The 23866-nt window shown below is 53.9% G+C and overlaps 1 protein-coding gene across 2 annotated transcripts in view; it reads left to right on the top strand.

Annotated features, from left to right (window-relative positions):
- The window catches only part of LRP5 (LDL receptor related protein 5), a 108973-nt gene that overhangs the window by 84699 nt on the left and 408 nt on the right, over window positions 1-23866 (top strand). For both annotated transcript variants that reach the window (XM_041773934.1, XM_041773933.1), the window contains exons 14-22: window positions 1839-2047; window positions 3657-3847; window positions 4470-4679; window positions 7777-7902; window positions 10978-11214; window positions 14002-14112; window positions 15925-16161; window positions 16370-16509; window positions 21643-21740. In XM_041773934.1, the coding sequence (XP_041629868.1) occupies window positions 1839-2047; window positions 3657-3847; window positions 4470-4679; window positions 7777-7902; window positions 10978-11214; window positions 14002-14112; window positions 15925-16161; window positions 16370-16509; window positions 21643-21740 (1559 nt within the window). The remainder of the gene's footprint in view (window positions 1-1838; window positions 2048-3656; window positions 3848-4469; window positions 4680-7776; window positions 7903-10977; window positions 11215-14001; window positions 14113-15924; window positions 16162-16369; window positions 16510-21642; window positions 21741-23866) is intronic.

The raw sequence follows: 23866 nt of genomic DNA, 5'->3' as shown, positions 1-23866 counted from the left end.
TCAGGATGTGATCCAGAGTTCTGGGATCCAGTCCTGCAGTGGGCTCCCTGCAGGGAGCCTGCTTCCCTCTGCCTATGTCTCTGCCTCTCTCTCTCTCTGTCTCTCATGAATAAATAAAACCTTTAAAAAAAAAAAAAAAGAAAAAAGAACTTTTGCATTAGCCTAAGTTTTGTTACTGACATTAAAATTGGAGTTTGCATTTTATAGCTGGCCAGTCGTTACAGCTCATCTGCCCTGGGAAGAGGTATGAGCAGTGGGTCACCTTATACCACGTATGTTTCTTGGCTGGTTGTTCTGATGACTGGTGTCCCAAAGTCTGGTTTTATGCCTGGTCCCTCACAGACCTGCCCTCCACAGAGAGCCTGATTCCTACTAAGGCCGGCTAGAACCTTGCTTTACTCCCAGCCTGGCAGTTGCTCTGGGCTGTGGTCTCTGGCCAGAGTCTGTGGCTTTGGGGAAGGGATGTTTGCAGTTGGAGCTGATGCTTGGCTCCCAGAGCCCCCAACTCTTGGGGATATGGCTGTTGTTACCTGCAGGGACCCATGGCCCTTGAAAGCAGTTCTCTATGTTCAGACGTGAATCACATGCTTCTAGCAGCCCAGTGTGGCTGGATCAGAGGCTGCTGTTTGTGGTTTGTGTGTGGGGTGGTGTTCCTTTCTAGCTGGGTTCAAGAGGCTGGGCTTCTTTTCAGCTATAAGCCCCTTCTTGCCCCAGGAGACTTTGTTTTGACTGTTAACAAGAGAAAAAATTTGCAGTGACTTCTTAGCAGAGCATCATCTTAATGATGCCTTTCTTAGAGGGAAGGACTTTTCATCTAAACCCATGGTGGGACCTCTGGGAAGTCCACTTTGCACCAGGTCGTGTCACCTGAGAACCTGAACACAGTCTTTCAGGGTACCCCCAAGGGACCCAGATGCAACAGAGAGCCAGGCTTCTGGCATGTAGGGGAGATGAGGGTGACATTGGGCTCTCCCCTCCTTCTGTGGCATTTTGGAAAACGCATTCTCTGTCGGGAGCTCCAAAAGCCAGGGCTCGACCCTGCTTCACGGCAGATGGCATAGAGTCAGGCAGAGTTCTCCAGAGAGTCTCCCAGGGCAGAGACCCAGGGTGTAGACAGAACCACTGCTGGGAGAGGTGTCTGGCCCCTTGCTCTGGAGGTGCGCTGTGTGTCACCCATCCACCCTTGCCAGGGCTCGCAGCCCTGGTCTCTCCCTCAGGGAAGAGGGCTGCGAGAGGTGGGCTTCTGTTCAATACATCTAATTGTCCTGGCACCCTGAATTTAAAAAATAACAAGGTTTGAAGTTCTTTTTTTTTTTTTTTAAGATTTTATTTATTTGTTCATGAGAGACACACAAAGAGAGGCAGAGGGAGAAGCAGGCTCCCTGTGGAGCCTGATGTGGACCTTGATCCCAGGACCCTGGACACTACCCAGGTGTCCCAGGTTTGAAGGTCTTAATCCAAAAGCATGAGTCCAAGATGATAAGCAGGAAGAGAGATGTCTTGAGAAGGAGGCTGTGGTTTGTGTGTGGGGTGGTAACTGTTGAACCATCAGGTGGCCCTTCTGTGGGGTAGGAACGGGACCCAGAGGGCATGGGACGTGACAGTGCACTGCGAATTTCCTAATGAGTGGGCTGGAGATTTGAGCTAATGGGCGAGCGCCTTCCCAAGAGCTGCTTCTTGATCCATCTTCCTCTCAGGTGGACACATGGGTGCGCTGATCCAACAGGAAAGGTCCCCAGACAGGGCAGGAGTCTCGACTTTCATTCTGGACTCAGGCGCCAAAGCCTCGACCCTCCCCTGGGGTCTGTAGCCAATGCTCGTCTCTTCCTGTCTTACAGCCTTTTGTTTTGACCTCTCCGAGCCAGAGCCAAAACCCGGACAGGCAGCCCCACGATCTTAGCATCGACATCTACAGCCGGACGCTGTTCTGGACGTGCGAGGCCACCAATACCATCAACGTCCACCGGCTGAATGGAGACGCCATGGGTGTGGTGCTCCGTGGGGATCGCGACAAGCCACGGGCCATCGTCGTCAATGCTGAGCGAGGGTGCGAGGCTGGGGATGGGCAGGCACTGCAGCGTGGGGTTTTACCTCAGCAGGGAGACCTTGGAAGGACATAGTTTTAATTAATAGGTTTTGTACCATCCCCATCAAATTGAACCCAATGCAAAAATCCCTTCCATAGCATGCCGGCTGATGGCTGTTATTCACTTGCATACGTTCCACCACAGGGAGCTCACTCCTTTCCTGGGTGCAGCCCAACTCCTGGGAGCTTTCTCCTTCCATGAAGATGTAGGCAGACTTGGAGGGTCCCGAAGGGAATAACCAGGGCAAGAGGGAGACCAAAAAGCCACATGACATAAAGCTCAGAAATAAAGCTAAGCATGCGGAGGTTTGGAGGTGGGTGGCAGGCACACGGCAGGCACCTTCAGATACCTGCAGGGCTGCCATGCCAGGCGGGACTCAGGCTTATGGAGGCACCACTTGGTGGAGGGGTAAGGACAGCTAGTGTGAACACAGGCCCTGGGCTGGCCAGGTGCAAGTTTGAAACCTGACCCCATCACTTACTGCCCTTGCGACCTCAGGCAGGTGCTGTAACCTCAGGGATTTGGTGTCTTTATCTGAGAATTGGGGATGATGATGGTATCAGCCCCTGCAGCCCACAAGGGCTTGGGGAACACAAACCCATTTATTTCAGGTGGCTCCTTAGCAACCTAATGAGTCTCCCTTGAGGCTGACCTCCATGGAGGCAGGGACTTCTTAGCTGTGGAAGGGGACAGAGCGTGTGCTCGTCCTTGAGGCTGTCACAACAAATGACTACTGGCTGGGGGGATTGAAAGAACAGATGTTTGTCCTTTCATGGTTCCAGAAGCCAGAAGTCTAAAGTCAAGTGTCAGCAGGGCTGTGCCCCCTCTGGAGGCTCTGCGGGGACCCTTCCTTGTCTCTCTTCCAGGTTCTGGGGGCTCCAGGTGTTGACCAGATGGTCTCACCTTGATTCTTTTTTTTTTTTTAATTTTTTTAAAATTTTATTTATTTATGATAGTCACACAGAGAGAGAGAGAGGTAGAGACACAGGCAGAGGGAGAAGCAGGCTCCATGCACCGGGAGCCCGATGTGGGATTCGATCCCGGGTCTCCAGGATCGCGCCCTGGGCCAAAGACAGGCGCTAAACCGCTGCGCCACCCAGGGATCCCTCTCACCTTGATTCTTTTTTTTTTTTTTTTTTTTAATTATTTATGATAGTCACAGAGAGAGAGAGAGAGAGAGGCAGAGACATAGGCAGAGGGAGAAGCAGGCTCCATGCACCGGGAGCCCGACGTGGGATTCGATCCCGGGTCTCCAGGATCGCGCCCTGGGCCAAAGGCAGGCGCCAAACCGCTGCGCCACCCAGGGATCCCTCACTTTGATTCTTAATTGCATCTACAAAGACCCAGTTTCCAATTACGGTCACATTCTGAGCTCTTGGCAGATACGAATTCTTGGGGGACACCCTTCAACTCTGTACAGCCTTGGGGGCCAGCCTTGACTGGCTAGGGCCGTGTGACTGTTATCTTCCCAAAGGCCTGCTGGATCAGGGGCTTTGTGCACTCAATCCTGGATGAGGACATGGCAGGTCAGGATGCAACACCTGACCTTCACCTGCTCCCCTCCCACAGGTACCTGTACTTCACCAACATGCAAGACAGAGCAGCCAAGATTGAGCGCGCAGCCTTGGATGGCACTGAGCGTGAGGTCCTCTTCACCACAGGCCTCATTCGGCCCGTGGCCCTCGTGGTGGACAACAGGCTGGGCAAGCTCTTCTGGGTGGACGCGGACCTGAAGCGCATCGAAAGCTGTGACCTGTCAGGTTGGTGCCCTGGGGGCCCCCCCAGGGGTTGGGCCCCTCAGCAACCGACAGGTCTGACCTTCCCAGGGCCAGCCAGCCTCCCTTGTCATCAGTAATTTTGGTACCATTCACCACATTTGTCAAGGATCTGTTTCAGGTGGGCATTGTGTTGCAGCTTTGTGTCTACAATATATAGTCCCAGCCAAGAATTCCAGGACACAGATCGTGAATGATCTCCATGTGGTGAGGCAGAAGAGGAGTCTCAGAGAGGGTGGGTGACCTGTCCAGGGTCCCATAGCGTGGGCTGGAACAGGAGTCTGACCCCTCCACCTCCAGCACCCACACTTGTAGCTACTCTGCTGTGGGCTGCCTCAGACTGGGATGCCCTGAGGCTGGAGAGGTGCTTTGAGGGGCTTTTCTTCTATACGTGAGGTGAGGTAAGGGAGGGGCTGGCCCAAATGGGAGCAGGGCTGTCGGAGGGCTGGTTTCAGATCTGCCTGCTTCCAGGGAGTCTGCTTTAGCTCCTGGCCCTGGCCAGAGCACAGAATCCCCCAGGGTCGCTGGCAGCCCTCTGTTCTGAGATGAGCAAGGGTTGAGCTCTCAGGGTCAGCTTCCACTCAGGGGGCATTTGTCTCACTTGCAGGGGCCAACCGCCTGACCCTGGAGGATGCCAACATCGTGCAGCCTTTGGGCCTGACCATCCTGGGCAAGCACCTCTACTGGATTGACCGCCAGCAGCAGATGATTGAACGTGTGGAGAAGACCACCGGGGACAAGAGGACGCGAGTCCAGGGCCGAGTCGCCCACCTGACCGGCATCCATGCTGTGGAGGATGTCAGCCTAGAGGAGTTCTGTACGTGGAGCAGGGGAACTGTTGCGGGCAGGTCCCCGACAGGAGGGTGGGCATCTGTCCACCCCTCTTAGCAAGTAGGAGGCTGGCCAGTGCAATGGCTGCGGGGCTGGCTGTTGGCCGGGGCCACTCTCAGGCCCTCATTGGGCGCCTCTGTCTCAGCAACAGATCCAGGTTTGACTTCCTCCTCTACTACCAGCTGGACAACCTGCTCTGCCTTTCAGAGGTCCTGTGATTAGTTTTACACACCTTTAAATTAGCATCCCTTTTAATTAACTCCAACTCAACTGGTGAGTAGCCTTAATGCTCTGTAAAACCCCTCTACTGTATATGGTAACAAAACCACAGGCATGATAGCTCATCACACCCACTGTGCTGAGGATCAGGCTGGGGAATGGGATTTAGGATTCCACATACAACAGTCTGGGCTGTGCCGAAGGGCTGGGAGAGAGGGACTCCTATACTTAAGACCTCTTGTTCCTCCACCCTCTCCATTTATGGCTGTAGATGGATGTAGGGGCATGTGTGCATCTGTCTTTCCACTCTGTATTCAGTAAATATACCCCAGCTACCAGCTAGATGCTTGCTACTGGGACAGAGCAGTGAACAGGGCCATCACTATCTCTGTCCTGTGATGCCTCTGGTCTGGCTTCCTTCAAGCTGCCTGTCTTCAAGGCCCTGGGGGCTGCCCCACGTGCCCACCTCACCTGGGCCCCTCACCCTCCCACTGGACATGTCCACTCCTCCCCAGAGTCCTTTTCTCTGATCCCCTTTCCTGCTCTGAGTGAATCCTGCTAATTCCTTGGCTTTCCCTCAGCTCAAGTGTTGTGTTCTCAGTGGTTAAGCTTCTCTCTTGGCCTCCTTGCTCAGCCACACTGCTCTGATGGATAGCACCCGGTCCTTGTGCTCAGTGCATCACCGTTTGTTTTTTTAAGATTTTGTTGATTTGAGAGAGACAAAGAGAGAGCGTGAGCAGGGTGGAGAGGGAGAGAAAGAAGCAGACTCCCCACTGAGCAGGGAGCCTGGTGCAGGACTCGATCCCAGGACTCTGGAATCATGACCTGACCCGAAAGCATTTGCTTAACCGACTGAGCCACCCAGGTGCCCAAGTGCATCACTATGTTATGTGTGTTATTTTACTCTAATTCTGTATTATATCCGAGGAGAGCAGGGCTCAGAAAGGGTGTTAGCTTTCCTTGTCAAGTGGCTAGTAAACAGGGAGGGGCTTGGGTCTGGGGGCCTGGGTTTCCACACTGGGCTTTTCTGATGCTTACCTCCTGTGGGGTAGGTAGATTAGCAGCTGAGATCGGCAGAGGTGTGTGTGGAGTACAAACACATGGGTCTGAGTGGGGTTCTGGGGCTCCCTGCTCTGAGCTGGGGATGTGACCTGTGACAAACTGAATTGGTCACTTCTGTGGTGACTGTTGGGTGGCTGGTTCCTGTCCTGTGGGTTCTTGGTCGGGTCCTGGATAAGTGAAGTCACTGGGTAAGTGACTTCCATATGGCTCAGACGCCCGATAGATGGGTCAGAGTGCCTGAGTTCCCATTGGCCCCTCACACCATTCTCAGTGAAGCCACAGATTTTTGGGTGTCACAGCCTTCAGAATGGCTGGCATGTGGTCCAAATGGTGAACTTCAAGGCCACGAATGTCCAGACCTGCTGGTGTTGGCGCAAAGCTAGGCATATAACCAGCAGCTCCTTAGACCTGAGGGGGTGGGAGAGCCAGGAAATGTTTAACAAAAAGGGATGAGGTTGGACACTGGGGTGCCCGTGTGCATGCAGTTGTGCAGTGTCTAGGACATGTGCAGTGTCATGGACATGACGTTTTTGAGGAGGCTGGGAGATCCTTGAGTGTGCTCCCCTGTGTTGATTTGGGACATGGAGCACCCAACCTGCTTACTCAGGAAATTCTACAGTAAACTCTAAACCAGAGGTGGCGCTCCACGGCCTCTGGTCCCCATCAAGACATCTCCTGATTCTGTAAATAAAGTTTTATTGGCACTCAGCCATGCCCATTGGTTTATGTGTCATGCACAGCCGCCTTCATGTGACAGCTGGCAGACCTGTGATGGATGGTCTGGCCCGTCAAGCCAAAACTACTTACTTTCTTGTTTATAGGAAAAGTTGGCTGACCCCTGCTCTGAACCATGACTTTTATCACTTTATATACTTAGTCCTGGAGGTTGAGGCAGGCCACCGATTTTTCTGTGGGGTTGGGGCTTGGGCTCACGCTTTCTCTCATTTCCCCTCACCTGAGGGAGGGCAGGCGCCTTCCCAGGCTTCATCCTGTTGTTCGGGTGTTAGTTAATCCAGCTAATTGAATCAAAAACACCACATTCCTTGGGGATTCGCTGACCTGGTATTTATCCCCATGTACGTTAGCTTCCTGTGGCTGCTGTAACAAATCACCACAAACTGGGTGACTTAACACAACTGAAGTGTATTCTCCTCTACAGTCTGGACCCCAGAAGTCCAAGAACAAGGTGGCAGCAGCACTGCACCCCTCCTGGAGGCTGTGGGTGGGAACACTCTTTGCCCCTTCCAGTTTGTGGTGATTGCAGGTGCTCCCTGGGTCAACAGGACTCCAGTCTCTGCCTCTGTCATCACACAGACTTCTCCATGTCTTCACCTGTCCTGTGGTCTCTTACAAGGAGACCTGTCATTGGATTTAGGGCCCACCCAGAAAATCCAGGATGATCTCATCTCCAGATCCTTAATTTGATTACATCTGTGAAGACCCTTTTTTCCAAATAAAGTCACATTCACAGATTCCAGGCATTAGGACGTGAATGTGTGGAAGCCGCACACCATGAGAGACAGTGCAAAGTAGTGGTTGTGGGTGCCAGTGGGAGCTGGTGTAGACAGGCTGGCTGTGATGAGAGTGCTTTTAGCCTCCATTTTCCTTCTGTAGAATGCACATTGTTGAGAAAGTAGACTCTAGGCTTCCCTGGAAATTAAGTGGGATGATGTGTAGGGGCCTGGCCACAGGAGCACACATTCTTGTGAGTTCTCACCTGGCCTTTATTTCTAGCACCCTCTGGGCTGCAGTCCTGAGGTGAGAGGCAGAGCCTGACCCCCTCCCTCTTTTTGTCTCTACAGCGGCCCACCCGTGTGCCCGGGACAACGGTGGCTGCTCCCACATCTGCATTGCCAAGGGAGATGGGACACCACGGTGCTCATGCCCAGTCCATCTCGTGCTCTTGCAGAATCTGCTGACCTGTGGTGGTAGGTGTGATCTCAACACTTTCTTTTGGGACATGGACAGGGACTGGATTCTTGCCTGTCAGGTCCCTCCCCAGCATCCTTTTAAAATCACAGTCACTGTGGCATCCAGTCTCCAGGGCCAATTGTCTCTTTGTCTTCCCTCCTTTTCCAGTGTATGCATTCAGGGCTATGAATTTCCCTTGAGATACTGTTTTTGCTGCATCCTACAAATTTTGATAAGTTCTATTTTCTTCTGTTAGTTCAAACATTTTAAAATTTCTCCTAAGACAATTTCTTTGGCTTCTGAACTATTTAGAAGTATGTTATTTTAATATCGAAATAGTTGGGGATTTCCCAGCCAGCTCTCTGTTACTGATTTCTAGTTTAAAGATTTATTTGTATTTGAGAGAGAGACAGAGAGAATGCAAGCAAGGGGAGGAGCAGAGGAAGAGAGCATTTCTAGGAGACTACCTGTTGAGCACAGAGTCTGACGTGGGCCTCAATCCCAGGACCCTGAGATCATGACCTGAGCCAAAATCAAGAGTTGGATGCTCAACCAACTGTGCCACCCAGGAGCTCCTGCTTTCAAGTTGAATTCCGCTGTGGTCAGAGAAATACTTTGTATGATTTTTATCCTTTTAGCTTTGTTCATTTGTGTATTACAACACAGCATGTGGTCTTTCTTGGCAAGTGCTCCATGTTGAAAAGGTTGTGTTGTCTGCTCCCTTTGGGAGAAGTGTACTGTAGACATCAGTTAGATCCAGTTGATGGATGGTGTTGTTCAAGGCTGTCTATATCCCTCCTGACTGCCTGTGAGCTCTCAGTTATGAGGGTGTTGAAGTCTCCAACTCCAATAGTGGGCCTGTTTCTCTTTGTAATTTTGTCCGTTCTCCCTCCTTCCACCCTTGATCCTCTTCTTCCCTAAAGCTGGGTGGGGAGTGGTCAAAATGTAAGCTTAGGGGTCAGACATATCTGGTTCAGATCCTAGCTCTACCACTTCCCAGCTGAGCAATCCTGGGCTAGTCACTTGGCTTCTCTGAGCCTCCACTTTCTCTTCTGTGGAACAGAGAGTTTGAGAGTGCCTGGTAACCTTGGAGTCGTTGTGGTAATAAGTAACATGCATTTTTGCGGGGTCCCTGGCATGTGGCACACAGAAATGCTAGCTGCTATTGGTTGTGGGACACTGGGCAGTCATAATAAAAAGAGACAATTGTTATCATCACTGTGATGAAGCCCAAATCCCAGGGTTCCTCTCTGCTGCCCCCAGTGTCCGCCAGGTAACATTGAATCCTCTCATTTCCTCTCTTTTGAGTTCCTGGGTGCTGGTTTTTATCCTGTCCTGTTTCTGCTTATCTTCACCCCTACAGCCCGGCCTGCACACTCTGTCCTACCCACAGCAGGTGCTCAGCATATGCCCGTCAGTACACTGATGCCTGTTCTCAGCTCACCCTGCCCCTGGAGATAATATCCACTGCCCAGGAGCCTGGGGAGTAGGACCATAGGGTCTGTCCTTCTGGAGCTTTCTCTTGCCCTGCCTTACACTCTGAACCCCCAAGAGTGGTGCGCAGAGCAGAGAGGACATTTTGTGGCTGTCCCCCACTACCTTGACCCTCCTGAGCTCTTCATGGCTTTTCTCCAAATTCCAACCCCAGGGCTCATGTGGTTTTGTGGCCTGAGTGGCTTGGCAACTCCCACAGATGTCCAGGCTGCCTTGGCAAAGAGGGGACCACACAGAGCACTCAGCCGTCCCTTGGACTGCAACCCTGGGTCTCTGTGTGAATGACATGAATGACGGGAACGATGTGCCCCCTGCCCCTTCCCCAACCTGCCCTTAGCCCTTCAGACTGGGGCTGCCTGGCTACTTCTCTGGGGAGAGCATAAGAGGACGAGAGCTCTGAGGGGTTCTCGGGGGTGACAATGGGCCCTTGTGCCTCGTGAAGTGGCAGGAACCAGATGGTGGAGGTACAACCACATGCTTCATTCAGCATTCTCAGGGCGCATCAGCCCCAAAGCCATTTGAGCTCTTCTGAGCCATGTGCAGTCACACACCCCCACGCTTACTTTGCTGTCCTGTGAGGAGCATGGGATGTAGCATTGCTACTTCTGTTTTAGGAATGAGGGAACAGAGGCCCTGAGAGGTTGGGGCGTTTGTCTGGTTGAGCAAAGTTGCCAAGGGGAGCCTACGTTCAACCCCAGAGCTGTCTAGCTCCCACATGGTTCTACCCTGCTCTCCAGCTGTGTCCTGGCCTGCACTTGGCCTGCACTGAGGTAGTCAGACATGAGGAGTAGAGCGACTTGCCATGGTCACCAGGAAGGAGGTGGCCCCTGGTCCCCTGTCTCCTGTTCACCCAGTTCCCCACCTTCAGGTGACGCCTTCCACCAGGAGCCTTCCTACTCCCTCTTGCACTCTCCCACCATGGTATCCTCGCTCTCCCGCCTCTCCTTAGCCTTCCTCTCAACAAGATGCCTGGTAAATCCTCCACTAGCCCCCCTGCTGTATCTGTGGGCATGCTGGCCACTCACAGAGTCCCAGCCTCACTGCTCCAGCTGCCTGAGACCTTTAATGGGTGCAGGTCCTAAGCACCTGCTTTCTGACCCTCCATCTTCTAAGGGGTATGTGCGTGTGCATGCAGTGGATGCTCAGGTGTGGCCAGCCAGGTATGCACACAGACCTGGGACCCCAGGGAGGCAAAGGTGAGACTCCAGTGGGCATCCCCAGAAACCTGGTCCAGTGCCTCCAGGTGCATGTGAGGAGACTGGAGAACTACGGGGGTCTGCCTTGGCTTCTCAAAGGTCAGGGTCGAGTTTCCAGCCCAGAGCATTTCCTGCTCAACTTGGTGTAGTATTTGCAGCTTAAAGCTCACGTTCAAATCAGCATCCTTTCTCCTCCACAGTAAAAAAGCAACAGAGATTCACGTCTCCTTTCAGCAAACATTTATGATCCCCGCCTTCATCTTACTCTGGGGCTGGAGGCGGGACAGCGGCAGGTCACGCTGCAGTGGAGACCGCGTGGATATAGCACCGTGATCGAGCTGAGCCGTCTCCTGCTTGGAAGCCCAGCAGGGTGGTGCGTGATGGTGTTTGTGTTCTCCGCAGAGCCTCCCACCTGCTCCCCTGACCAGTTTGCGTGTGCTACCGGGGAGATCGACTGCATCCCCGGGGCCTGGCGCTGCGACGGCTTCCCCGAGTGTGACGACCAGAGCGACGAGGAGGGCTGCCCCGTGTGCTCGGCCGCCCAGTTCCCTTGCGCGCGGGGCCAGTGCGTGGACTTGCGTCTGCGCTGCGACGGAGAAGCGGATTGCCAGGACCGCTCGGACGAGGTCGACTGCGACGGTGAGGCCGGCCCCGCCTCCACCCCGCCTGACCCGGCCCCGCCTCCGTGGCCCCGCCCACTTGCCTTGGCCCCACCTCCTCTCCGCAGCACCCTGCTCCGGCCCCGCCCTTCCGTGGCTCCGCCCCCAGCTCTGCATGACCTATCCCTGGCCCCGGCCCTCCCTGGCCCCGCCCCCACTCCCTGAGCCGCCTCCGCTCCTCCAGACCCTGCTCCAGCCCCGCCCTTCTCTGGCCCTACCTCCGCTCTTTGCCCCTCCTGCCCCCACCCGCCCCCACCCTGACCCTACCCCTACCCCAGCCCGCTCTCGACCCTTCTCTTACCTCTGCCTGGTCCCACCCCTGCCTGCCCTGGCCCCGCCCCCACTTCTACCTGACCTTGGACCGGCCCCTTCCTGGTTGCCGCCCTCCCTGAGATAACGGCCCCAGCAAGCCACTTGCCCTGTCCTCCTGGAGCTTGGGCTCAGTCCAGCCACACAAGAGTAGGTTTGGTGTAGAACCTTGGCCAGGAGCAAAATTGTCAGATCTCAAGGATCCTTTTAGGTCCACTGAGGAAAACCTTGCCATCCACTCTGTCCTGTCCTGCCGGGCAATTTGACTTGAAGGCAGACTGGTTTTTTATTTTTTTAAATTTTTATTTATTTATGATAGTCACAGAGAGAGAGAGAGAGAGGCAGAGACACAGGCAGAGGGAGAAGCAGGCTCCATGCACCGGGAGCCTGATGTGGGATTCGATCCCGGGTCTCCAGGATCGCGCCCTGGGCCAAAGGAAGGCACTAAACCGCTGCGCCACCCAGGGATCCTGAAGGCAGACTGTTAAGAGTCTATCTTGCCTTCCCTCATTGGAGCTAGAGTTTCACAAAAACCCAAGGCAAATCCAGTAGTCAGCAGGATTTCCATGGTGCACACTCTATTAATCTCCATCCCAAAAGGTAGTGCTGTCCTCCACAGAGCAGTCTGTAGGATAATGCTTACTCCTGGGTGGTTTCTAGCATCCCACTGAGCCGAAAGTGACAAAAAGATTTGCTTAGTCATCCCCAGTCCACTCTGACCAGCAGGATCTTCCTTTAGACCTTAACAGTGAAACCTCATCTGTGTGCATCTTCTGAATTTTCTTTTTATAAACGACTTGCTCGGTTGTTTCCTGCCACGTATCTATCGTCAGGGCCATGGCCCGATGACTGAGCTATTAGTGGGTTGCTCTAACTGCCTCCCCAACAGCTGCCAGATGCTGTTCTTAGATAACTCACGTGCTCATTGGTCACTGTCCACTGTCCCCATTCATGATGTGTAGCCATTTTGTGGAGGATGAGGGCCTGGGGGTGGGGGGAGTCACTTCTTCAGCTGTTTCTATAAAGCTGCAATTGTGAAGTCTTTCCTGCCTATGGACCCTTTGAGGATTTGATGGAGGTGGGAGACCAGAGATTGGCAGACTGCTTACAGCCTGAGTGCCAGATCCAGACCTCCACCAGTTTTCCTAAAGTTTTATTGGAACATATCCAGGCTCATTTGTTTACGTATTGTCCGTGGCTGGTTTTGCATTAAAACAGTGGAGTTAAGTCATTACAATAGAGATCTGTGGCCCTTGAAGCCTAAATACCTATTACCTGGCCCTTTACAAAAGAGTTTGCTGAGCCTTGCCACCCACTCTTGCCCTAGCGTGTTTTGGCGACAATCTCAGAGCAGGACAGGAGCCTTGATGAGGCACCATTTCCCTGCCTCTTCCCCTGTAAATGTTTATCCCGGTGCAAAGTGCAGTGCTGACCACAGGCACTGTTTCAGGCTCTGGGCTTTACCATCTTTTAGAAGCTTCCTCCCCTGTTCTGTTGCCAACAAATTGTCCCACCCACTGAAAGGACAGGTTTCCCTCATCTCTAGTTCCCAGGAAGGGGCACTCCGGACAGGCCAGGGCAGGTGGGGAGCTGATGTAGCAAGCCCTGGGGGTGGGTGATGGCTGAGGCCCCCCCCCCGCCCCCAGGCAGTGTCTTTCAGTGCCTAGAGCTGTAACTCCTTCCAGGTCAGCCTTCTGGAACATGGAGTGAGACAGGGACAGCAAGCCATACCCAGCCTCTTCCTCCTAGTCCAAAAGGCTCTGAACTGCCTTTGCCTTCCTGGTTGAGCTCTGCTCTGCCTTCCTGATTCTCCACCCACGGAGCTGTGTTGAGATGTATCACCTGTCTCCTGCCTCACCCATTCTGGATCATTCCTACAATTGGCTCTTAGCTCCCCATAACTCAGGAGAGCCTTGGGGCAGGGGCTGTGTTAGTCCTGGCTCTGCATGGGCCAGTCATGGTAAGAGCTGATAAATACTTCCTGGGAGTCGTTGAGGTCTCTTTCCTGCCAGTCCTACCCCAGCTATACATAGACATTGGAACAGGGGTCATTGAGGGGAGGGTGGAGACTGGATTTGCTGTGACCACTCCCTGACCCCATCCTAGAAAGGGTCCCATTTGTCCATTCTGCTTTGGAACCCAGACCTTTCAATTTTTTTTTTTTTTAAATTTATGATAGTCACAGAGAGAGAGAGAGAGAGGCAGAGACACAGGCAGAGGGAGAAGCAGGCTCCATGCACCAGGAGCCCGATGTGGGACTCAATCCCGGGTCTCCAGGATCGCGCCTTGGGCCAAAGACAGGCGCTAAACTGCTGCGCCACCCAGGGATCCCGGAACCCAGACCTTTCAGTTGGGTCTCAGTGGCGGGGCAGGGAGCAATGGTTGGTGGCTATGCACTTAGCACACCTGGCTGCATCATACCCTGTAGCCTCTCTGAATGCAAGACTCCTCCTTGCAGCCGTCTGCCTGCCCAACCAATTCCGATGTGCCAGTGGCCAGTGTGTCCTCATCAAGCAGCAGTGCGACTCCTTTCCCGACTGCATCGACGGCTCGGATGAGCTCATGTGTGGTGAGCCAGCTTCCTGTAGAGGGTTCACCCTGGGCTGGGTTCCTCCCCACAAGGGTGGGGTCTCAAGGGAGAAGGTATGCTGGGGGCCAAACGAAGAGGCTAGAAGGTTGGGAGTACTCAGCCTGTGGAGGAGGTGGGCAAGGGAGGAAGGAGGAAGTGGAGGCAGTTGTGAGGCTGAACTAGGATGGGGAGAGAGGATTGTGAGCCATGGAGAGACAGGCCTCCTGTGGAAGAGGCTGACTGCCTGAGAGGGAATGCTTGTGCCCACTAGGACCTCACTCAGCAGCATCTGTCAGGCAGCAAGGTTACTGATGGGACTTAGGGTGGCCCCTTCCCTGGCAGACTGTTCTCTGGCAGAGGAATTGCAGTATGCAAATGCACACATATGCTCCATACCTCTTGAGTGATGCAGCCTATACAGTCAGGGATACAGGAGCCACAGGATGTGAGACCAGGGCAGTCAGGGAAAGCTTCCTGGCGGTGGTGGCTCTTGAAAGCCTGTCTTTGATTCTGACAGGAAGAGAGCTGGAGTCCCAGACAGGAAGTGGGAATGTGTACACATGCTTGGCGACATGGGCTCTCTATTTACCATAAAGGTACCTAGGCTGAGAGCTGACTACAGGAGAGAGGTCTTATGGGCAGGGAAGGAGGAGGGGTCCCCGAACACTTTTGTACCTTCAAGTGAAGCCAGGTGAGGCACCTCAGTTACTATCTCAAGAAATTGGGTCCCTGGGGCCAGCGGGCAGAGATGGGTGCCACCAGGGGTCTAAAGCCCAACCCCGTTGCTGGGCATGCGTCATTCTGACAGTGTCTCTCTTCAGCCTCTGGCATGGTGGTGGCTCCAGTGTTGGGGGTGACATTTATCCACAGTCTGGTCCTGTCACCCGAGCCAACACTTTTCCTCCTTCCCTTTGGGTTTAGGCTGGCAGGAGGGTCACAGTGGCTTACCCTTGGAACCATTGGGCCAGCCTGATGGGAAAGTGAATGTCCTTTTGTCAAAGTTGACTTGAGAGCCTCCGTGCTCCTGCCCTATGCCCCAGGCTTTGACAGTGGAGCCAGTTGAGGACTGTCCCCTCCTGGCCGGCACACTGTCAGGGCACTCAGAAAAACCTCCAGGTACCTTGTAGTCCTGAGCGGGCTCTGGCTTCGCAGGTTGGCAGAACCCCAAGCCCAGGCCCTATCACACTCTGCCCCTCACGCTACTCTCATGGTGGGCCACTGTCTCAGGCAGGCATGGGGGGCGCCGTGAGCCCTGTTGTGGTGAAGGCCTCCACCCGTGGGTGCCTCCGTCAGCCCAGCGCAGCCCCTGCATGTGGGTAGTCCCCAGCTAGACAGGCTCATGGACCCTAGGCCTTGCCTACCTGCCCCACACCTGTGGCCCCGTGGTCAGCTCCAGGTAACCGGCTCCAGGGGCCTCCTGGCCCTGCTGTCTTAGGGGCGTGACTCACAGAGCCTCCAGGGTGCACACTCTCAGCCACCCAGAGAGCCCCCAGACACAGGGATGAATCTGAGGCTACTGTAGAGGAGTTGTTGTTGAAGGGTTGTTGGAAAGTATGTAAAGCTTAGCCAGCCGGGAGGGGGTAAGGGAGGGTGGTTGGAGAGGAGGAGGGAAGAGGTGCTCCAGGCAGGCCAGGTGGGCAGGTGTCAGTGGTACTGAGGTCATGTGGTGCCCCAGCACCCCAGCATCTCCCTCTTCCCAATGGGTGCTGTGCCTGTACCAGCCCCTTCAGGGCACACAGTATCCACCCCCAGGGGTGAGCCTGTTCCTTGGCGCCTAATGTCCATTGTCTCGTCTTGTCTGTTTTCTGGCAGAGATCACCAAGCCACCCTCCGATGATACCCCGGCCCACAGCAGTGCCATCGGGCCGGTCATCGGCATCATCCTCTCCCTCTTCGTCATGGGCGGGGTCTACTTTGTTTGCCAGCGTGTGGTGTGTCAGCGCTACACGGGGGCCAACGGGCCCTTCCCACATGAGTATGTCAGCGGGACCCCCCATGTTCCCCTCAATTTCATAGCCCCTGGCAGCTCCCAGCATGGTCCCTTCCCAGGTGAGGAGCTGATTGATGTGTGCGGGGATCCTGGGCAGAGGTGGGCACGGTGTGGGGCAAGGGGGCAGAGGGGCCTATGGGGGCAAGGACAGGACAGGACTCGTGCCCCTGAGCCTGGGTCCTACGGGCAGCAGGAACCACAGCACATGCTGTGTCTGTCTGTGAGCGCCCTGGCCCCTGACCTGCCTTGTCCCTCTCCCCCGGGCAGGCATCTCATGTGGCAAGTCCATGATGAGCTCTGTGAGCCTGATGGGGGGCCGGGGCGGAGTGCCCCTCTATGACCGGAACCATGTCACTGGGGCCTCGTCCAGCAGCTCGTCTAGCACCAAGGCTACACTGTACCCGCCGGTAAGTGGGGGCGGGAGCAGGCTTGGCCATCTGGGGCTCCTCCACCATCAGTGGCTGGCCAGGGGCCACTTCCAGTGACCCCAGGGTGCCTAGAATTATTAGCTGTCCTACCAGCACAGAGAATGGTGGGAGTGTTCACTTTCTTCCTTGTGTGTGTTTTGTCATCTTTCTCCTATGGCATTTTTTTTTTCTGTTTAGAAGGGGTGAAAAAAAAAGGGGGTGTATACCACTTATTCATTGCAGCTAATCTGGAAACCTCATAAAAATATCACGGATGGAGTCTCCCCTACAGTTCCACCTCCTGGGGTTGCCGTTGGCATGTCAGTGTCCCGGTGAGCACCTGTGTTCCTCACAGGGCCGCCCCTGTGACTACTTCTTGTAGGGCCAGTCTGGACCAAGTGCTCCAAGTCTGCTTATGTGACCTCTCCTTAGGGTCTCTGCCACAAGCATCCTATTTTCCCTCCCAGGGCCCTACTGGGTCCCAGGAAGTACCTGGATTGTTTTCCAAAGGATTGACACTCACGGGTGACTTTTGTGGCTGAAATACTCCAAGGAGCCCACGTAGGGTGAGGACCTGGCCTGGCCACATGCTATAGAGAAATGACCATACAGAGGGTGAAACACTAAATCCCCCAGTGTCCCCGCCCCCATCCCCAGGATCCTGCCAGGGGACCTCTCCTGAGGCTGGCTGGGAGGGACATTTACAAGAGTACAGCCCCAGGGAACTTGATTCACGAGAGTCAATCTATGTAGACAAACATCAGGGTCTGACTTTATGTAGTTCTATACTTTTTAATCCTTAAAGACCTGACTTCCTGCCACATTTGCCCTTCTAAGGTGAATGTGGCCTCCTGTGCTTTCTCTGGGGTCTCCAGGAAGCTGCCCCTGCCAGAACTGGTGTTTCTGCCTTCCTGGTGTCTTCCATGTCCCACTCTCCCCTCCTTTTTTTTTTTTTTAATTTAATTTTATTTATTTATTCATGAGAGACAGAGAGAGGCAGAGACAGAAGCAGGCTCCATGCAGGGAGCCCGACGTGGGACCCAATCCCGGGACTCCAGGATCACACCCCGGGCCAAAGGCAGGCACCAAACCACTGAGCCACCCAGGCGTCCCCCGCCCCCCCCCCCTTTTTAAAATTTTATCCGGTCTCCCCTCCTTACCACATCTGACACTGGCAGCCCCCGGAGGAAGGGAGCAGCAAGAATCTCTGTCTCGGCTCTGGCTGTTGAGAACCGCGCCTCCTGGAGGCTATACGTCTGGGCTGTGTCTAGGGGCAGCCAAAGTGAGGAGCCGCAAGCCTAGAGTTTACACTACTCCCCACCATCCCTCTGGTCCTCTCTGCTGCTGTCATCCCCTGACTCTCACATGTGCTATATGACCAGCTAGAAATACCAGCAATCATGAAAGGCCGAGCCCACTCCAGGACAGCCCCTGGGACCGCCCCATGCAGACACCAGGAGGCTCGGTCCCCTGGCTTCTCTGTCCCCTGGCTCTGCTGGGAGCTGGGGGGGTCTTCTTAGCAGCCAGAGGATAACTCTTACCAGACAGCTATTTTTTAAAAAAAAAGCTTTGTTGAGATAAACTTACATACCATACAATTCACCCGCGTAAAGGGGAGAAATTGGTGGTGGTTAGTATATTTATGGATTTGTGCAACCTTCACCACCGTTTTAGAACATTTTCATCTCCCCCCCGCCCCAAAAAAAAAGCCCTGCGTGAAGCTAGCTGTTTTCAAATTAACTGCATTATTTCACATCAGTAATATATGCTCATGGTACAAAATTCAAAAGGTACAATAGAATATACAGCAAAAAGACCGTCACCTCCTCATCCTGAGCAAGAACCCCCACCTACCAGAGGCATATCCTGTGGCGAGTTAGTTTCTTTTCTTTTCTTTTTTCTTTTCTTTTCTTTTTTTCTTTTCTTTTCTTTTCTTTTCTTTTCTTTTCTTTTCTTTTCTTTTCTTTTCTTTTCTTTTCTTCTTTCTTTCTTAAGATTATTTATTTATTTATTCATGAGAGACACAGAGGAGAGAGAGGCAGAGACACAGGCAGAGGGAAAAGCAGGCTCCGTGCAGGGAGCCTGACGTGGGATGACGTGGGACTCCCGGGTCTCCAGGATCACGCCCCGGGCTGAAGGCAGCGCTAAACTGCTGACCCACAGGGGCTGCCCTCTTTTTTTTTTTTTCTTTTTTTTAAGATTTTATTTATTTATTCATGAGAGACACAGAGAAAGAGAGAGAGAGAGAGGCAGAGACATAGGCAGGGGGAGAAGCAGGCTCCTTGTGGGGAGCCTGATGTGGGACTTGATCCCAGAATTCCAGGATCACGCCCTGGGCCAAAGGCCAGTGCTAAACCGCTGGGCCACCCAGGGATCCCCCTATGGCAAGTTTCTTGTGTGTCCTCCCAGATAGTCTGTAAACAAGTAAGTATACAAGAGTCTGGACTTTGTTTTCCCAGCCAAGAGAGTCTTTTTTTTTTTTTTTTTTTTTACTTTTTATCTTGAGATCATTGTAAATTCACATGTAGTTGTAAGAATACAGAGAGAGCTCATCTAGCTCATCTACCCTTCACCCAGACTCCCCCAAAGGTAATGTTTTGGTCCTCTTGTGCTGTTCTGACAAAGGTACCATAGACTAGGTGGCCTCAACAACTGTTCTCCACAGTTTTGGGTGCTGAGAAGTCCACAATCAGGGCACTGACAGATTTGGTGTCTTGTGGGGGCCCAGTTCTTGCTTCCCAGATGGCTTCATCCTCCTCACAGGGCAGAATGGGGTGAGGGAGCTTCATGAGCTCTGTTATCCAGGCACTGGCCTGGGTCGTGTGGACTCCGTTCTCATGACTGAATCACTTCTCTGAGGCCCTGCCTCCTAATACTATTGTACTGGGGGCTGGGATTCAACATAGGACTTTTGGGGGACATGTTCAGTCTATGGCAATAGCACAACATAAGTAGTAGGGAATTGGTGGGATATTCTTTAGCTCTATTCATATTTTACAAGTTTTACATAGGTGCTTTTTTAAGACTTTTTAAAAAAGATTTTGTTTATTTATTTGACACAGAGAGTACAAGAAGGTGGAGCAGCAGGCAGAGAGAGAGGGAGAAGCAGGCTCCCCACAGAGCAGAGAGCCTGATGCGGGGCTTGATCTCTGGACTGTGAGATTATGACCTGAACCCAAGGCAGATGCTTAACCAACTGAGCCACCCAGACACCCCTAAGACCGTTTTTTAAGAGCAATTTTAGGTTCACAGCAAAATTAAGAGGAAGGTACAGAGATTTCCCACATGCTTCCTGCCCCCCACGTGGACAGCTTGCTCAATGTCATCACTCTGCACCAGAGTAAGTTAGTCATGGACAAGCCCGCATGGACACATCATAATCACGCAAACTCCACAGTTTCTATATGGTTCATTGGTGGTATTGTACATTCTGTGGGTTCGGACAGGTACATTCTGTGGGTTCGGACAGGTGCACAGTGACACGACTCCACCATTAGGGTATTGTACAGAGTAGTTTCATATGTATGTTTTGAAACCCAAACGATAGCATCTGAAGGCAATGATAGCTTCTCCCCAAGCTCTGCTTTTTGCTAACAGTAAGTAAAAGCTGGCTTTAAAAAAAAAAAAAAAAAAGTTATTTATTTATTTATTTATTTATTTATTTATTTATTTATTTGAGATACAGGCAGAGGAAGAAGCAGGCTCCATGCTGGGAGCCTGATGCAGAACTCGATCCCAGAACCCTATGATCATGTCCCAAGCCAAAGGCAAATGCTCAACCACTGAGCCACCCAAGTGTCCCAAAAGCTGGTTTTTCTGAGCACCTGTGAGACTCCCAGCTGGCAAACGCATTTGCCACATGTGACAGTAACCCAACCAGAAGGAGGCGCTGTCATGAACTTCCACCCCATGGAATTTGGGAAGAGCTGCCAAACAGTGCACTGGGGGCCATGGCCCTGACTGGCAGCAGAGGAAGGGATTCAGGATCTCAAAGCTCCCCTGGGGGGTAGAGGTCAAAGGAAAGCAGATCCAGTTAGATTCTTGGGCAGAAGAGGAAACAGGACCCCAAGGGTGTGGGGGCAGTTATAGGAGGCCCTTCCTGCTGGGCTTCCCTGCCTGGTTTCTGCTCCCCTTCTGAATGACACCCCCTCTGTATCGTGCCCTCCCAACTTTGGGGTCAAGTCCTGAGGAATCCTCTGGCTGGCTATTTGGGCTGAAGAGAACCCTCCCCAGAATAAGCAATGGAACCCTTGACAGTTCCCAGAGGGCGCTTCTTACAAGTTACTATCTGCGTGTCACCAGGGGGCATGGTACAGTGGGAAGTGATGGATCGGGACTCATACGCAGCTGCCTGGTAGTGTCGTGAGTGGCGGCTGTGGGCGGAGATGCAGACCTGGGCGGGTCACCGGGGCCTAGGCCTCTATCCCTCTGTGGGGCCACTTGTGGGCCGCCCAGCTCTGGAGGATGCATTTACCTGGTGAGCTTGTGTATTCATTAGCACAGTTTGGGGCAGTACCTCCCCTGAGAAAGGTGCTGTGGGGGCCAGCAGCATGGCTGGGGTCCCTCCCTCAGCTTGGCGACCCTTGTACGTGGTCAGGATTCCAGCCGGAATGTGGAGCCCCGTTGGTGTTGGGAATAAGGAATGTCTTGTAGGAATTGGTCTTCGCACCATGTGGGGAGAGAGGGGGGTGTAGTGGTCTAAGAGGGGAGTTGGAGATGTCCCAGAGGACCCTTGCGAGGTGCCCCCTGGCACCGCGAGACACCCCAGGGCTGGGGAGACATTTCCCGCTGCCCAGTGTGGGGGCCAGTGCAAGGGACTGGTGCAGGCACCTGGGGACCCCTCCGAGTCGGGTTGAGCATCTGGGTTTGGGCCTGGGGGTCCCCACCAGTCTGCAGGGCAGGTACTTGGGCCATAGGCACCCTGCCTCTCACTGTGATGACCTCCAGGGGTGATGTGACAGCTGTGGATTCCTGTCCACTTTCCAAGTGTCACCACCCCTGACCCAGAGCTGTACCCGCAATGTGGAGCCTGCCTAGCCCAGTAGGCCTGTGCCCATCTACCCGCCTGCTCAGGGGGCCGCGAGGAGCGCGCTGCTCCATCAGGCCACATCACCCTTACTTGGCTCTCCTCAGATCCTGAACCCGCCGCCATCCCCCGCCACAGACCCCTCCTTGTACAACGTGGATGTGTTCTACTCTTCAAACATTCCCACCACTGCGAGACCCTACAGGTATGAAGTCCCTGCTCTGGCCCTCCCCACCCGTGGCCGTCTGGGCCTCCACACAAGCCTATGGTAGAGGAGGGGCCCTGTCCCCATATCCTGGGTGAGAGACCCTGGCAGAGAGGTCCAGGGTTCTGGTAGGCTCTCCTGGCCCCTCAGACCCTACCTGGCCTGCCTGTTGAGTACAGAAACCGATCAAATCACATTTTCTGAGCAGGCTCTAGAATCTAGAAGCATCTCTGGGGGTGTTTTGTGAGTCGGGACATATCCAGGCAGGCATGGCTGGAATGGTGCCACCAAGGGATTCCCACTGTGGCACGGCTGGCCCCACTGCCCAGGGAGGCTAATGCACAGGGGCGAAGGTTTGTGTCTGAATCTAGCCACAGGACCCCAGTAGTGATGCCGCTGCTGCCTCCATCCCATGACGATCAAATCCAAATCACCTGAGTGCAGTTGTGGCACCTGCCACGGTGAGCCCTTGAATGGATGATCCCCTCTTCCACCCACTACAGGGAAACCCACAGGTCTGCTCAGGGCCCCAGGTTGTCTGTGTTTGGGTCACATTCCCCACCTCCCTGGGTCAGGAGGGGGCACTTGAGAATGTTGAGAAGAGGGATCTGGGTGTCCTGGCTTGTGTCCAGAAGCCAGGTCAGGGCCTGAGATGACGTTCAACCCAGTGGTTTCAGCCTACAGGGCCTACTGCAGAGGTGCACAGGACCCCTCACCCCAAGGGAGCTACCTGAAGGGGCCAGTGGAGGCGGATCTTGGGAGTGGAGGCCCTTCCTCTTCCTCCTCCTCCCCCTTCTCCCCGTCCTCTTCTCCTACTCCTCCTCTTCTTCCTCCCTAGAGTTGCCTGGTGCAGAGGAACCTTTTTTTTTTTTTTTTTTAAGATTTTATTTATTCATTCATGAGAGATACAGAGAGAGGCAGAGACACAGGCAGAGGGAGAAGCAGGCTCCATGCAGGGAGCCCAACGTGGGACTTGATTCCTGAACTCCAGGATCAGGCCCCGAGCAAAGCAATGCTCAACTGCTGAGCCACCAGGTGTCCCGCAGAGGAGCCTTAGAGCATGGTGCCTCCCGCCATCTGGTGGCCATCTCAGGAACTCTGGGGCCTGAAGAGGAGAGGCACCCAGTGTTACTGGGTGTTACTGGGTGCTGCCCTAGTCAAGGACCTGAACTGGTCCTCCCAGTGTGTCAGCGTCCCAGTGCGTCCCCAGATCTCCTCAGTTACTGGTCTACCCCCTACTCTACTCATTATGTCCAATTTGGGGGCCAACTCTTCCCTCCCTCTGTGTGTCAGGGCCCCTTCCTGCCCCCCTCCCTAGGGTCCCGTGAGGCACATCCTCCTGCTACTCTTTCTCAGCACCAGGTGCCCCTGGCTGTCTCCGAGGTGCTGGCTACACCTCCTGACCCTCTGTGAGCCCACTGGGGCTCTTGAACACACCTTGCCCCCCCCAGCTCAGGCCAAGCGGCTGCCCCACATAGAACCTTAGGGCGCAGGGGACATCTGCGAGGCATCTCCTGGGTTGGATTGTCTTAATTTGGTAGGGGACTCTTCAGGCCCATCGGTCTCTGATATTTATAGTGATGATGACATGGGGAGCAGGTGTCCAGCGCTTTCTGGTGTCCTACACTGTGTCTTCCACTTCCTGTGCAGAATCTCATCCAACCTTCACAAGCTCCCCCCACTTTTTTTTTTTTTTTTTTTAAGATTTTGTTTATTTATTCACGAGAGGCAGAGAGAGGCAGAGACCTCGGCAGAGGGAGAAGCAGGCTCCCCATGGGGAGCCTGATGTGGGACTGGATCCCAGGACCCTGGGATCATGACCTGAGCCAAAGGCAGATGCTCAACCGCTGAGTACTTTGGTGCCCCCACAGCCCTCTACTGAATGGGGTGCTCTTTTTCTCCTCCTCATTTGACCACGGAGAGACTGAAACCCAGAGGAGTTAAGTTTGTTGCCCAAGGCCAACCAGGTAGGCTCTGGAGGCTGTGTTGGCCCTGAAGGCACCCTTGACCTAGGGTTGAGGTCCCTGCCAGGGCTGGGGCTTGCAGCCCTGGAGCGGGGGTACAGGCCTGCCCGCATTAGAGGGGGGGACGTGTGGCTCAGGGAGGCCACATGATCGAGGGGCCCC

Source organism: Vulpes lagopus, chromosome 11 (assembly GCF_018345385.1).
Source record: "Vulpes lagopus strain Blue_001 chromosome 11, ASM1834538v1, whole genome shotgun sequence".
In the NCBI taxonomy this organism is placed as follows: Eukaryota; Metazoa; Chordata; class Mammalia; order Carnivora; family Canidae; genus Vulpes; species Vulpes lagopus.
The sequence above is the reverse complement of the archived record's forward strand: the minus strand, read 5'-3'. Positions and strand labels throughout refer to the sequence as shown.